This window comes from Theropithecus gelada, chromosome 14, assembly GCF_003255815.1.
Source record: "Theropithecus gelada isolate Dixy chromosome 14, Tgel_1.0, whole genome shotgun sequence".
In the NCBI taxonomy this organism is placed as follows: Eukaryota; Metazoa; Chordata; class Mammalia; order Primates; family Cercopithecidae; genus Theropithecus; species Theropithecus gelada.
In genome coordinates this window covers 57,880,277-57,893,506 of record NC_037682.1, presented here as the reverse complement: position 1 = coordinate 57,893,506, position 13,230 = coordinate 57,880,277, and the positions used below count along the sequence as shown (strand labels likewise).

The 13,230-nt window shown below is 40.0% G+C and overlaps 1 protein-coding gene across 1 annotated transcript in view; it reads right to left on the bottom strand.

Moving 5' to 3' along the window:
- OVCH2 (ovochymase 2) overlaps positions 1-8,383 on the bottom strand; it is a 16,955-nt gene extending 8,572 nt beyond the window's left edge. The window contains exons 1-8 of the mRNA XM_025358155.1: positions 8,296-8,383; positions 6,553-6,662; positions 5,684-5,775; positions 4,145-4,317; positions 3,703-3,798; positions 3,311-3,462; positions 2,310-2,499; positions 827-850 (exon numbers count right to left, since the gene is read on the bottom strand). Of these exons, the coding sequence (XP_025213940.1) occupies positions 827-850; positions 2,310-2,499; positions 3,311-3,462; positions 3,703-3,798; positions 4,145-4,317; positions 5,684-5,775; positions 6,553-6,662; positions 8,296-8,383 (925 nt within the window). The remainder of the gene's footprint in view (positions 1-826; positions 851-2,309; positions 2,500-3,310; positions 3,463-3,702; positions 3,799-4,144; positions 4,318-5,683; positions 5,776-6,552; positions 6,663-8,295) is intronic.
- Between the last annotated feature and the right edge of the window lie 4,847 nt (positions 8,384-13,230).

The following is a 13,230-nucleotide window of genomic DNA, read 5'->3' as shown; positions in this document are numbered from 1 at the left end:
TTTTGAGACGGAGTCTCGCTCTGTCGCCCAGGCTGGAGTGCAGTGGCGCGATCTCTGCTCACTGCAAGCTCCGCCTCCCGGGTTCCTGCCATTCTCCTGCCTCAGCCTCCCAAGTAGCTGGGACTACAGGCGCCCGCCACCGCGCCCGGCTAATTTTTTGTATTTTTAGTAGAGACGGGGTTTCACCGTGGTCTCGATCTCCTGATCTTGTGATCCGCCCGCCTCGGCCTCCCAAAGTGCTGGGATTACAGGCGTGAGCCACCGCGCCCGGCTCAGGGTACTATTTTTCTATATTGCTCTTTGTAGATCTTTCCACAGGTTCAAAGAACCACTGATGATTTGACCTAAAATGTCTTAGAGACCATCTGGCCCATACCATTTTCTTTATGGATGAGGGCCAGAGTTAGGAAAAGACTCACCCAAAGTCACAGAGTGAATTCATTGCAGGATCGCAACGGAACAAAGGGGATAAGACCCTATATAAGTAGGGACACTTTCAGGGCAAGGCATGTAGCTTACTGACCACATCTGCACTGCCTTGCCCTGTTTCCCTGAGTCTCTGATTCCAAGCTAGTGTTTGGCAAAGGTTGACTGAATTGGGACAGAGCTCTGGATTGCTAAGAAATGAAATGGGAGGGCAACTGGGGCTTCTGCCCGGCATGGGCTTGCCTGGACTGGCTGGGAATGGCTGTAGGTGCTCCAGGTGGTAGTTTTAGACCTACTGAGCATGGCGCGCTCTTGGAGAGGAAGACTTTAGGAACTGACATTCAGAAGTGCTACATGTTAATTTGTGCTCCCGATGGAGCAGCCTGCAAGGAATACCCACCTCTGGAGCTCTTTCTCTGATTACCTGGGAAAGAAAAAGAAAGATGCAATTGAAAGCCTGTGGTATCCTGAACAATACTTCAAGAAGTTAGCATCTCCTTGGCGCAGAAGAGATTTTTAAGTCAATATGCAACTAATAAAAATCTAATCTGTGGAAAGAAGGGAAGGGATAAATGGATAAAGTAGGAAAGGGGCTCTGGTGTTTTAAAATGATTTAATTCTCTTTATTGAGTGGGCTAATAAGAAACAGTAATTAACTGGAGATTTCACAGAGCAAGCGGGTCATTTTACATAAGAACAGAGGCTAGAGATGGAAATAATTTGTCCATAACTATAAAAGAGTTGCTGGGTTAAATAGGTAAAACTTTGAGGGCTCAGATACCTGCCACTGTACAATACACTTGAAAACAAACTCAAATTCTTACTAAACTTAATTTAAATTAACTTCTTTAGAAGAGGATAAAGGCCTTTTTGAGGTTGGAAGCCACCAGATAAGAAAACAATTAAGTTGGATTTGGAGGTAGCAAAGAAGTTGCAATGAGCTCACTAGTCAGTCTATCATAAGGGTATACACTTGTCCCTCAATGTTTGTGGGGGGTTGGTTTCAGAACCCTTGCAGATACCAAAAATCTGAGGATGTCCAAATCCTTAAACGGCATAGTATTTGCAGATAACCTAGGCATGTCTTCCCCTATGCAGCACTCTAAATTGTCTCTGGAGTACTTGCGATACCTAAGACAATGGAAATGCTATGTAAGTAGTTGTTATACTGTACTTTTAAAAATTTGTATTGTCATTATTATTGTATTGTTATTTTTATCATTTTATTTTTCTCTAAATATTTTTGATCCACAGTTGGTTGAATCTGCTGATGTGGAACCTGCAGATATGGAGGCCTGGCTGCATGTACATCCTGGCTTTCTCAGACTTACTATACCTGGATCTATGCCAGGGATTCTCAATGTGGATACTATTAACCTTTTGGGTGGGATCATTCTTTGTTGTGGGAGGCTGTCCTGTACTTTGTAGGATGTTTAGCAGCATCCAAGGCCCCTATCCACTGGACACCAGAGCCACTCCTCAGCCCTGCCAGTTGTGACAATAAAAATGTCTCCTGATACTGTCCCTGGGGGCAAAATTGCCCCTGGTTGATAACTACTGATCTGTTATAGTTTGCTGGATTTTGTTCAGAAGTAAGTGGTGAAAGCATATGATCAACTGAGATAGTTTCAATTAAAGGCCAGTTTGAGAAAGTCTAGGATAGATGGATTCATTTTTCATTGAAAATTTGCATGCTGCTCCACATACCATATTTTACTCTTGTTTTATTCAGACTTGGTAAATCTCACAATCCTTGTGTGCTACACTGAGAACAGAGGTAGAGCCTGTCTGTTCAGGTGTCCTGATTTGCCAAGACTCAGATGATGCTCTCTCTGACCCTAGCAGAATGGCAGCTTCTTAACCTTGTGTGATGGCTTAGTTACCAGTTTGGATGTGTTTGTGGATCCAGGGAAGCACTTTACTAAGGTCCGTGAAGATCCCAGGGGATCCTTGATCATTTTTCCTCACATTGTTTCTCCAGCCTCGACCACAGCCCAAACCCCAGGAAGTCACACCAGCCAGAGTCCAGGCCCCCTTTTTATTCCGGCACATGAGTGAACCTCCTGAATCTCCCTGCAGAGGGAAAAAGCCTCTGTTAGCACCACTGTCAGTGTCTATGCCCCAAAGTGCTCACTTTTTCCTCACAACGATGCTGGAGGAGGATCAATGTCATTTCTTCACTTCTAATAATTTAGACTCAGGGTCCTGTGTCTGAAGATCCCAGCACAATTCCCATATGATCCTCAAATATCACTGGAACCCAACAATCCCACCTCCCTTTTCCTCATCGATGGCTTTCATCAAAGTAGCAGACTTTATTCTTTCTCTTATCTCACGCTGCAGACTCAGAGAAGTCTTGGCCAGCAATGAGACTGACTTCAGGCCTTGGTTAGTAGGAAGAATGGAGGCAAAGTGTAAAGTTTCCAATGTCCACAAACTGGAAACTTGTAAATAGAAAAGAGTCAGCCATCCTTCAGGAATGGGAGAACCCTGGGTTCATTCTTGGCATTATCTCTGTTATTTGGTCTTTTGGAAAAAGCAGAAGACTTCTTTTAAATCACACTTCCTGCTAAAAACAGATTGTTTCCACTGTCCCTTTATTTTGACCTAACCTCCCTTGGTACTCCTAACCCTTCTTTCCAGATTCCTGCCTTACCTGGGATCAGTCTTCCTGCAGCCTGATTAGGGAAATGGTTTGGATCTACCATTTTTCTCGTACTCTTAACTATTTGACACCTATAGCTTCTTCAAGACTATTGTTTATTCTACCTCTCCAATATACTTTCTAATTAAATTAAATTTCACTGAATTTAAGAAAACTAGAAGAAAACAAAACCAAGGCAAGCCTTGCCTGGGGCCTGACAGCCCCGCAGCTCCCACCCACCTGACATGCGTCTCTCCCTCCATCAGGAAAGCCTGTGCAAAGAAAGGTCTTCCCACTGATGGGCCTCTTTAGTGTTAACAGAGCTGCCACACACTCTTCCCAGGTCAAAATAGGCAGATTCACTTCCTGCAAGACTTGTGAGAGGACGCCATCTGAAAAACATAGAGATGGAAGCCCCAGCAGGAACTCTTTCACCCTTTCTGAGTTGAAGATGCATCATTTGTGTTTGTGTCACTTGGAAAGACTTGAATTTCTAAGTACAATGTGGCATTCTCTATCTTTAAAAATGTATGCACAATTGTCTTTAAAAAATTGATTAAAAATTCCATTTTCCGATTACCCATCAGAAAGTTCTGACCTCTGCCTAAGAGGTATGGCACACAAGTTCTTACCTTCAGTTAAGCGGCCCCAGCCTGCAGTTGTACAAGTAAAACCAGCCTCAAATTGCTCCCGCAGCTCTGGAAGACATATGGGTCCCACAAAATGGTCTGAAGAAAAGAGCAAGGTAGGGCTTGTCTTATTCATGGAGGAGAGGACACTATAAAGCCACTTACCAGTTGGTATCCAGGTGGTCCCCTAAAGACCTCATAAGAGTTGTGATAGCTTTGCCTGGCACCTCCAGGGGTTACTTGTCAGATCAAGAAAACCCTCTCCTGACTCCATGTAATGCTATCTCCAGAACCACAAGCAAAAAGAGTTTCAGGGAGGACCCCCAAGCCCAAATCCCTGTCTCAAAGGGCATGACCCAGAACATATACTGCAGAAAATGTGCTATGGCACAGAGGTTATAGAGAATTTGGGGTAGACAATTCAACACGATCCTCAAATGTTTACCAAATTGGAAGGCTCCAGCCATCTTTAAAAGGGCAATATCATAGTCCATTGGTTTCTTGGTGGAGAAATGTGGATGTATGATGACAGTTTCAATAGTGAGAGTTTGCTCTCCCGGCTCTATCTGGCTTAAGTCATATTCTCCAGCAGTAACATTCAAAGTTGACACAATGTTTCTATGGAAAGCAAACAGTAAAATGAATGAATTTCATTGTGCTTCTGAATACAGTTGCAATGGTTGACACACTGGCTTCTTTAAAATGGTATGGATAAAAAATATGGGGTGTGAGGCTGCTGAGCAGAGAAAGTGAGAATAATTCCAGCACTGTTAGAAAAAAATTCAGAGATTCCAACTTCCAGTAGAGGACTCGTGAAGAGTGGGTTCATATAGAGCCAAGGATATGATGAATTTAATACTTTGCAATGTTATTTGAAAATATCTAGAGAGGCACATACATTGTAGTTCAGGTCTCTACAGCTATAGGGGAGTTTATTCAGCTACCCTGGGAGGTTGACCTGACCTAATATCAGTGAGATCCTTTTGGAATGATTTGTGATTCCCAGTAAGCATGCTACTTCAATGTCAGAGATCCTATGCTTAGTGTATATTATAAAGCACAGACTGTGTTATAACTAACTAATGTTATCTGAAAGGAACTTGGTGGGATGCATTAAGATAGATAGAGACTTCAGCCTGCCATCGTTTGAGACCCTTCATTCCCAGAAGTGATGCTTCTATACAAAATTGAAAAAGGCATGTTTTCTCTGGGTATACTTCCCTGACTCTTGGCCAAATTAGGTACCTAACTTAACACATAATGTCTCTCTTACCTACCACTTGCCACATCGCTGTGAGATGATCGGTTGACTCTTTTTAAAAGAGAAGTCAAGTCTCTGGGGGCAGAAATCATGTCTTAGTCATTTTGGTGTCTTTGGTATCTAGCACAAAGTAAACATCCAGGAAATGTTTGCAGACTTGAAATGAAAGAATGACTATATGGGAACATGATCTTGATTACAGCCTAGTACATGCCCAGAACATAGCCAATAATAGGATATTTGGATAACACAAGAAAGTGGGTAAAGGGAAGTTGTTGGGTTGAATCCCAGAGAGGCAGGATCAATGGGAAAGAAGACAGGGAGCCTACTTTCTATTTTACTGGACCCCCTTTGTTTTCTTTTATCCATTTCTTCAGATGCATAATGAACTAGATATTTTTTCACTGAAATTTAAGAAAACTAGAAGAGAACTCTCACAAATCCTTCTTTATAATGCTCTTTTTTCTGATTTGGATACTATTATTAACTTCCAGTTATTTTAAGTAAAAACGAATTTTGCCTCTGAAAAGAATATGTGTCATTGACCAAGTGCCACCTGACAATGTCACCCAGCCCCATTTGTGTCATGCAATTAGGATGTTCCTCTATTAAAGCAATACTCACCCATCACACAGGTCCATGTCTTAATAGAGCTATTGCTGATAATTCCAAAGGAGAGGAAATGGTGGTCTGATCTTCACCCATGGGCTAGGCCTTTCTTACCTGTTTGTAACGCAGTGAGCCGCTGTGATCACCCACTGTGGCGAGACTATGCTTCCTCCACAAATATGCTTCTGTCTTTGTTTCAGAGACACCTAAAATGCAAATACCTTAAATGAAAGCAAGTTCATGCTCTGGGATCCCCCTAAACATGGTGATGAAGCCTATTCTCAAAACCAGACTCAGATATCTCACTCGTAAATATCAAGAATCATGAACTGTGAGAAGATAAAGTTCACACACTACCACTCAGAAAGAAGAGTGGTGCTGGCAACCCTGGTCTAGATGAGAGGTAGTTAATTTGAGATGATTGGCTGTAAGTATGTGTCAACAGAGGTAGTAGTTAGAAGTGGTGGGATGTGTTTACTTATTTTTATAACACTGTTGACGCAGACCTGTTGCTCTAACAATATGAACAGTGTCTGTGAATGAAGACAAAAGAGTATAAGATATAGCAGAGTCTAGCTGAAGAGGTTTGGAAGAAAGGCAAGGTGAGGGCTGGGGAGCCTTTCAACACATGCTCCAATTTCTCTAAGCCTCTTAGGAAAATTGTTTGGATCTACCACTTTTCTCATACTCCTAACTCTTTGACTCCTATAGCTTCTTCAAGCCTCTTCTTTATCCTACTGCTCCAATATACATTCTAATTTTTGCTTATCCTATTTGCGATATTTGACTTGATTCTAAAATGATTTACTATATACAAGTAAATACTTTTTCTTATGACATTCATCACATGCCATGATGACTATCCTGTGTCTTTCAACCCAACTAGGCTGTAGGCTCCTCAAAGATATAAACTTAACCTTAGAAATATCTATAACCATAAAATCTAGCACAGTTCCTGATGCATAGAAGTCCTTGAGACTCACTTGCCAGGGATAGGAACCCTTCTCCACTTGGCTTCCTCCAAGAATGCGACTGAAAATGTTAAAATAATTCCAAGGCTGTACCTTAACCAGACTCCGCCCACAACTGGGAGCTGAGAAAAAAACGAAACAAACGTTAAATGATTAGATAGCTTCTAGGATTGAGGTAATATCTTCACTATTTCACCCATGAAACTGAGTCTGAGACTATAGTGTATGGTGCCCAGCACACAGTCAGATATCAATAAATCTTTATTGGATTTAATTCTTTTGAGGAATGGAAAGTGACAGGTTATTTAAGGAGAGTGGAGTGAAGTGTCCTGATTCACAAGTCGGTACTTGGATAGAGGTTTGCTAAGTAATAGAAGAAAAACCTCTTTTCTCTTTATGTAAAATATTTTATCCCTGAAAAAGTTGTTTTTATTTCTTTGCCCTCAATGGGTTTTCTGACTCCTCAGCCAAGGGATAGGCTAGATTAAGGATGTTTACCACCACCTGGTAACTCAAGGATGGCACATCTTCTGTCCCTCCTGAAGGTCATCCTTTTCCATATTTCGAAGGAGGATTAGAACTAGCCTTGCCTCATAATCACCATGCTTCACTGCCTACCTAAGTTCTGTAATTCTTATTCCTAAGCTTGCAGATCACCTCAACTAGGAAGTCTTCCTTGATTTCCTCAAAGTGGGGTTGCCTCTCCCCTGTGTTCTGTAGCACGCTTTCTTCACCCCTTTTATAGTTCTTGTCATGCAGAATTGTGATAATGAATTATTTGCCTCCATCATTGGACGATGAACTACTCGAGGGAAAAAAAATTGCCTTATTCACCTCTGCATTTCTAAGGTTTAGCTTAATTCTCGGCATAAGTAAGCACTTAGAAACACTGGGTGGACGAACAAATGATTTTTCTTGAGAACACATCCTTAAGAGCATAGCTATTTAGATCAACATGTTAAAGTATTCAAAGCTCTTTCATACAGCTTCTCGTTTAATGCCACTCTATGCCTATAAATGAAACACTGTTATCCCCACATTGCAGATGAGAAAACTAACAATCAAGGAGATGCACAGCTGAATAATGGCAGAGCATGAATGTAACAATAAGTGTTTTGATCCTGAACCCAATGCCAGGATGACATTGGATCAAAAGCTTATTTTCTAACTGTTTCAGTCAAATGAGTCATAAATACTTTAAATATAAAATTTACAATTTCCCGAATTCACTAAAGTAAAGTCAGAAAACATGTTGATTCTCAGGGCTGGCACAAGTCTGACCAAGGAGAAGTCTGCCAAGAACTGTTTTCAGCTTAAGTTAGTTGAAAGGGAAAAAAAGACCATTTACAATATACTACAGTGAACATACTTCATATTTCTCAGCAAGATGATTTTGCAAAAGATTAAAAATGCTTCCAAATCCATGCTGATTTCCAGACTTTGCTCTATGAATGAAGATGGGATTATGTAATGGGTCCAAGTAAGTGAACAATCTCAGTTCACTTAGGGAAACTAAGTGAAGAAAACAGGGATTGTTCACTTAATTGGATACATTAGTTGCATTCTATAAATGTTTCACCCTGTGTCCTATGCTGATTGCAGGAGATAAGTCCGAAATAATTGTTTAAAAACAATTAGATAACCAAAATATATTTGCTTCTCCTATTTTCCCAAAGAAACATGGAGTGGAGTTGTGATGTCCATTGTCATCAAAGTTTCAGACAAAGGTAATTATAGAGTTCATTTGAAACTTACCTTTGGGGAGCAAAAGAGTTGCAGATTTACCTTGTTTGAAAAAGACTATTCCTAGTAGTAAAATCAGCTTGTTCCTGCTTATAAGCATTTTGAGACTCACAGTTTTCCCCTGAAATTTTAGAGAGACGACAGCAAAGAAAAATAGGAAGCCTTGGGAGACCAGCAATAAGCCAATTTAAAACAAGTTTATTCATTAACCAAGACTTGGTATATCAAGCTTGTCCATCTGATGTTTCTGAATGTAGTGTTTCGCAAAGATCTTTTGCAAGATGTGGAGAAACAACCACAGAAGCAAAGTCTTGATCAAACAATATTACATATCCTATTACACCTACATCAATTAGTTGATTCCTCCAGAGTGTATCTGGCTAGCAAAGTGGTTAGCATGTAAGGTTTGCATTTGCAAACATTACCTGCTCCTTTGTAGAGCTTACTACTTTCTATAAAAGGATTGACTATCAAAGTTGTCCTTGTTTACAAGGGTACACGTCCCTACTTTTTTGCAAACGACCCATCCAAATGTATATAATTTTTTTTGGTTAGAGTCGGAGTTTCATCATGTTGCCCAGGCTGATCTCAAATTCCTGGGCTCAAGGGATCTGCCTGCCTCATCCTCCCAAAGGGCTGGGATTACAAGTGTGAGCCACCACGCCCTGCCAATATTCTAAAATATTTTTATTTATCTTATTTTGCAAATGTAACTATGCGATTATTATAAACATATGTTGGTGAAGGAGAGAAGTGGAAAGATACTTGGGTGTCACACTCAGGAAGCCCTGCTATTAGAAAGTCATCTAGGATACTGTCCATTGGGGCATTTGTGACTCTGCATTCCCCTATCATTTTTGTATGTGTAGAAGGGAAACACTAAATCTCCTTTACGTCTATGCTTGGTAGATGTTTGAGGGAGTAAAGTGGCTATGATGACCTGTACATCCTCCTCTTTCCTCAATGAGTTTTGGGCACATGGTCAGTGTGTGAGAAATATTTGTAGGATTGTCAATGCCATCTATGACCACATAGAAATATAACATTTTTCTGTCAACTTTTATAAGTTACCCACTAAAAATAACAAATGTCAACCCCAAAACTCTTAATTTCCTTTTGGCAACTTTTGTCTTTGTACAAAAAAAAGTATGAAAATACAACACATACAGATAATATAAATGCAAAACAGAGAAGTTGTAAAACCTAACATTTGTAAGCACTACATGTTTAGGTACACTAATCTAGACTGTAGCCTTATGGAAAGAAACGAAACTCAAACCTCTATTGAGGCTTTGTCTACAACTACTGTAATCCTGATGCCAAGCATTTTTGGCTATTGGTATGGGGTGATAGCCCCAAGAGGTAATCAATCAATGTCTAAGCCCTAAACAAAGTCTCAATCTTCCTTTGACAGCAAGCTCTCTTTAGATTGCTATTGTGTTTTATCAATCACTTTTAAGAGCAACTTGACTAGGAATATGACCTTTCTGATCCCAAATTCACTATATTCTGTCTAAAAGTTGGTACTGCTAATGTCAAAAGTGCAGAAAGACCTAGCATGGGCCCAGGATGCACCAAACTTGACAAGCCTAAAGTAGGCACATAGCATAGGACAATAAAATTTGACTCTATACTGAAAAAATGATGAGTTGTCCTCCGTAATGTGGGAGTGGAGCATTTTTATTGATTGTCACACAGAAATATGATGAGCTCTTGCTTACTCCTTAATTTCAGGAGAGGATATTTGCTTCAAGCTCTTGCATCACCACAACTGTCAATACACATCAACACACTCTTCACCACATGAAGCTGGTCATTAAGAGTTTGTTACTTTCATCTCTTAAGGGGCTAAAATGTGGCCCCCTTGCTGTTAAAATATTTGCTCTTCATAGGTGGTGCAGCAGGTTCTAAGACACTACGTTTGTGTAAGGCCAGCTATTCAACCCTCCCAGAGTTTGGATAGGAACTATAATAACTGTACATTGTAGTTACTTACAGAGAGGACTATATTAAAGTGTTGCTTGGCATGGTAGTATAAAATCAATTTTTTATACATGAAACTATTAAATCTTTTAAAGGGGAAAAAAATCTCTCTTGGGAATTTTGGACCAAAGTCTGCACCAAACATGGATTTAGGATTCAAATATGTTGTTTTCTCTGTCTGTATATCCCCAAGTTGAGAAATTAGTATCAAAATTTATCCTGAAAGCAAAACTCTCTGTCTTCACAGATGATATGATTCTATACCTAGAAAATCCCAGGTCTATCTGTTTCATTTAGTTGTTATATCTTCTGTTTTTCTTAAAGCCATAACTTTCTTCTCTCTTTTTGTTTGTGCAATTATTTTTGTTGAAAGAATTGGTTATTTAGTCCTTTAGCATTTTCTACATTCTGTATTTTACTGATTGCAGAGCTGTGACTTTAATGTGTTCCTATAACCCTGTGATATAATCCATGGCTAATGATTATAACTTCTGTATTGTACCTTCCAATGAAAAGAGAATGACTACAGTATGAGGAATTCCCTCTCTCTTTTTTCAGATTTTTCCATCAAAACCTTTCACCTTCTGACAGACCTCAGAACACCTCCAACTTTGTTGCTGTGTCTTCCTGGATCAATCCTCACATTTGAGGTTCAAAAAACCTTCATAATTTTTTTTCTGTGTTGACAGCCTCAATTTTGGTCAACAGTGCCATAAACACTCACCACCAGGAATATTCTCAGCCACCCCCAGGGGCCCAGAGAAAGTAACAGAATGTACTGTCTGGTAGACAGTCCCAGGAACTGGGTTTCTCGACCTGTCTGTTTCTCATTCTTCCTGAAGTTTCCAGCCACCTGGAATTGCCCTGCTCCATGGGCCCAAATGTCCCCTCACATCTCCCTCCCAGGGGAAAACACCGACTGGTTCTTACTTGGAATAAATTGGAGTGGGTCTACTCCAGAACTTTTTCAGCAGTTTTCTCCTAACGGGGATGTGAGGTTGTGGTTCTTTCCTTAATTGAATTCCACCTACTTTTTAATCTTTCTAGGAATATTCATAATTTGGGACCACTAAAAGTGCTTTCCTTTTTCAGGTTTTCCAGCACTGCTATGAGTTCATTTATGTAATACATTCTTCTTATCATAAATTTGGAGCAGGAGCAGGACACACCGTATGTTCTCAGGCTGCCCACTTAATCCAATCCCTAAGTGGGAATCACTGAATCCTCCTTTATAAAAACCTGCATATTCCCTGTTGCAACTAATAGATGACACTAAAGGCAAATGCAAGGTAAGTTGAAGTGTAAAATAATTAAGAACAATATGAGAATGCCTCAAGGATAATCAAACACAATAAGGGTATTTTTAAAAAATAAATTTTAAAAGGGAAGAGATGATTTGGAACTGAGGGATGCTGTGAATTGTGCAAAGGAAGGAGCACCTTGCCCCTTGAGTCTTAGAATAGAAATGAGAGTACTCCAGAAAGAAGTTTAGTTATACCCAGGAATTTCAGGAATACTGGGGTAAGGAAGAGTGGGGAAGTTCCTATACATACTAAGCACAGGAGATAGATAGCAAAGAAACAAACTTAGACAAAAGTGACCTGGCCAGGAATGAGAGGGGATAGAAGGAAAATCGTGTAGGGATTTGTCTGAGTCAGTGTCTGCAAAAGCAAAAAAATTCACACACAGGCATGTAGAAAATAGGGGAAAGGAAGCTGTATAGGAGTCTGTTTGGAAGAGTTATAATTAGCTCCCAAATTCTTGGTGAGAACTTGATGTGTTATGCTTCAGCCTCTGTAGCTTGTCTCCAAGATACCAGTTTTTATGAAGACAAAATTTTCATGGTATGATGGAGAAAGGAAGTTAGCAGGAGATGTAGATGAGTAAGAACAGCCAGAAAAAAAGAGGTAGTTTAGGACAATAAAAAAGGTAACTCTTACAATTATGAAGTGGTGAAGGAGGCCAGTTGAGAAGATAAATTTAGCAAATGCATCTTTCTTTCTTTCTTTTGTGTCAATTTTGAAGCTAGTGATTGGTGGAAGCCAAAAAGAAAAAGACAAAATTGAACCAAATCCTCTGACCTGCCAGAGAAAAATAAAAAGCACGCAGAAAAAGTGACAAGGGCTTAGATGACATGATAGCATCATAGAAAGGGTAGGGCATCAATAATTTTTTTAAAAACCATAAATTGAAATCAAGACTGCAACACTTACTAATAGTGTAGCCTTGGGCAAGTCCATCAAGCCATTAGATCCTTGTATTCCTCATATGTAAAATATAGATAACAGCATATGGGGTAATTCTTTGGTAGTTAGTGAAATGATACCCATGGGGACTGTTTAGACTGTGATGTGTTACATGACTTCACAATAACACTAGAAAAATTAATAATCTTCGGAAGATGCATGGGACCAACACTAATGACTATTCAGCAGTCTTTGAAATGATTAATAAAGAAAAATAATCACTGGGTATGGTGGCTCATGCCTATAATCCCAGCACTTTAGGAGGCCGAGGCAGGAAGAATACTTTAGCCCAAGAGTTCAAGACTGCCACCATTGCACTCCAGCCTGGGTGACAGAGATCCTGTCTCAAATAAGTAAATAAACAAAAAAAACAAACAAATAAATAAATAGAAGAAAAGAAAAAAGAAAATGAATCCAGCATTTATCACAACTTTTCTTTTACTTTTCTTTTTTTCTTTCTTTCTTTTTTTTTTTTTTTTTGAGACAGTGTTTCACTGTTGTTGCCCAGGCTAGAGTTTAATGATGCAATCTTGGCTCACCGCAACCTCCACCTCCCAGGTTCAAGTGATTCTCCTGCCTCAGCCTCCCGAGTAGCTGGGATTACAGGCATGCACCACCACACCTGGCTAATTTTTGTATTTTCACTAGAGATGGGGTTTTGCCATGTTGGTCAGGCTGGTCTCAAGCTCCTGACCTCAGGTGATCCACCTGCCTGGGC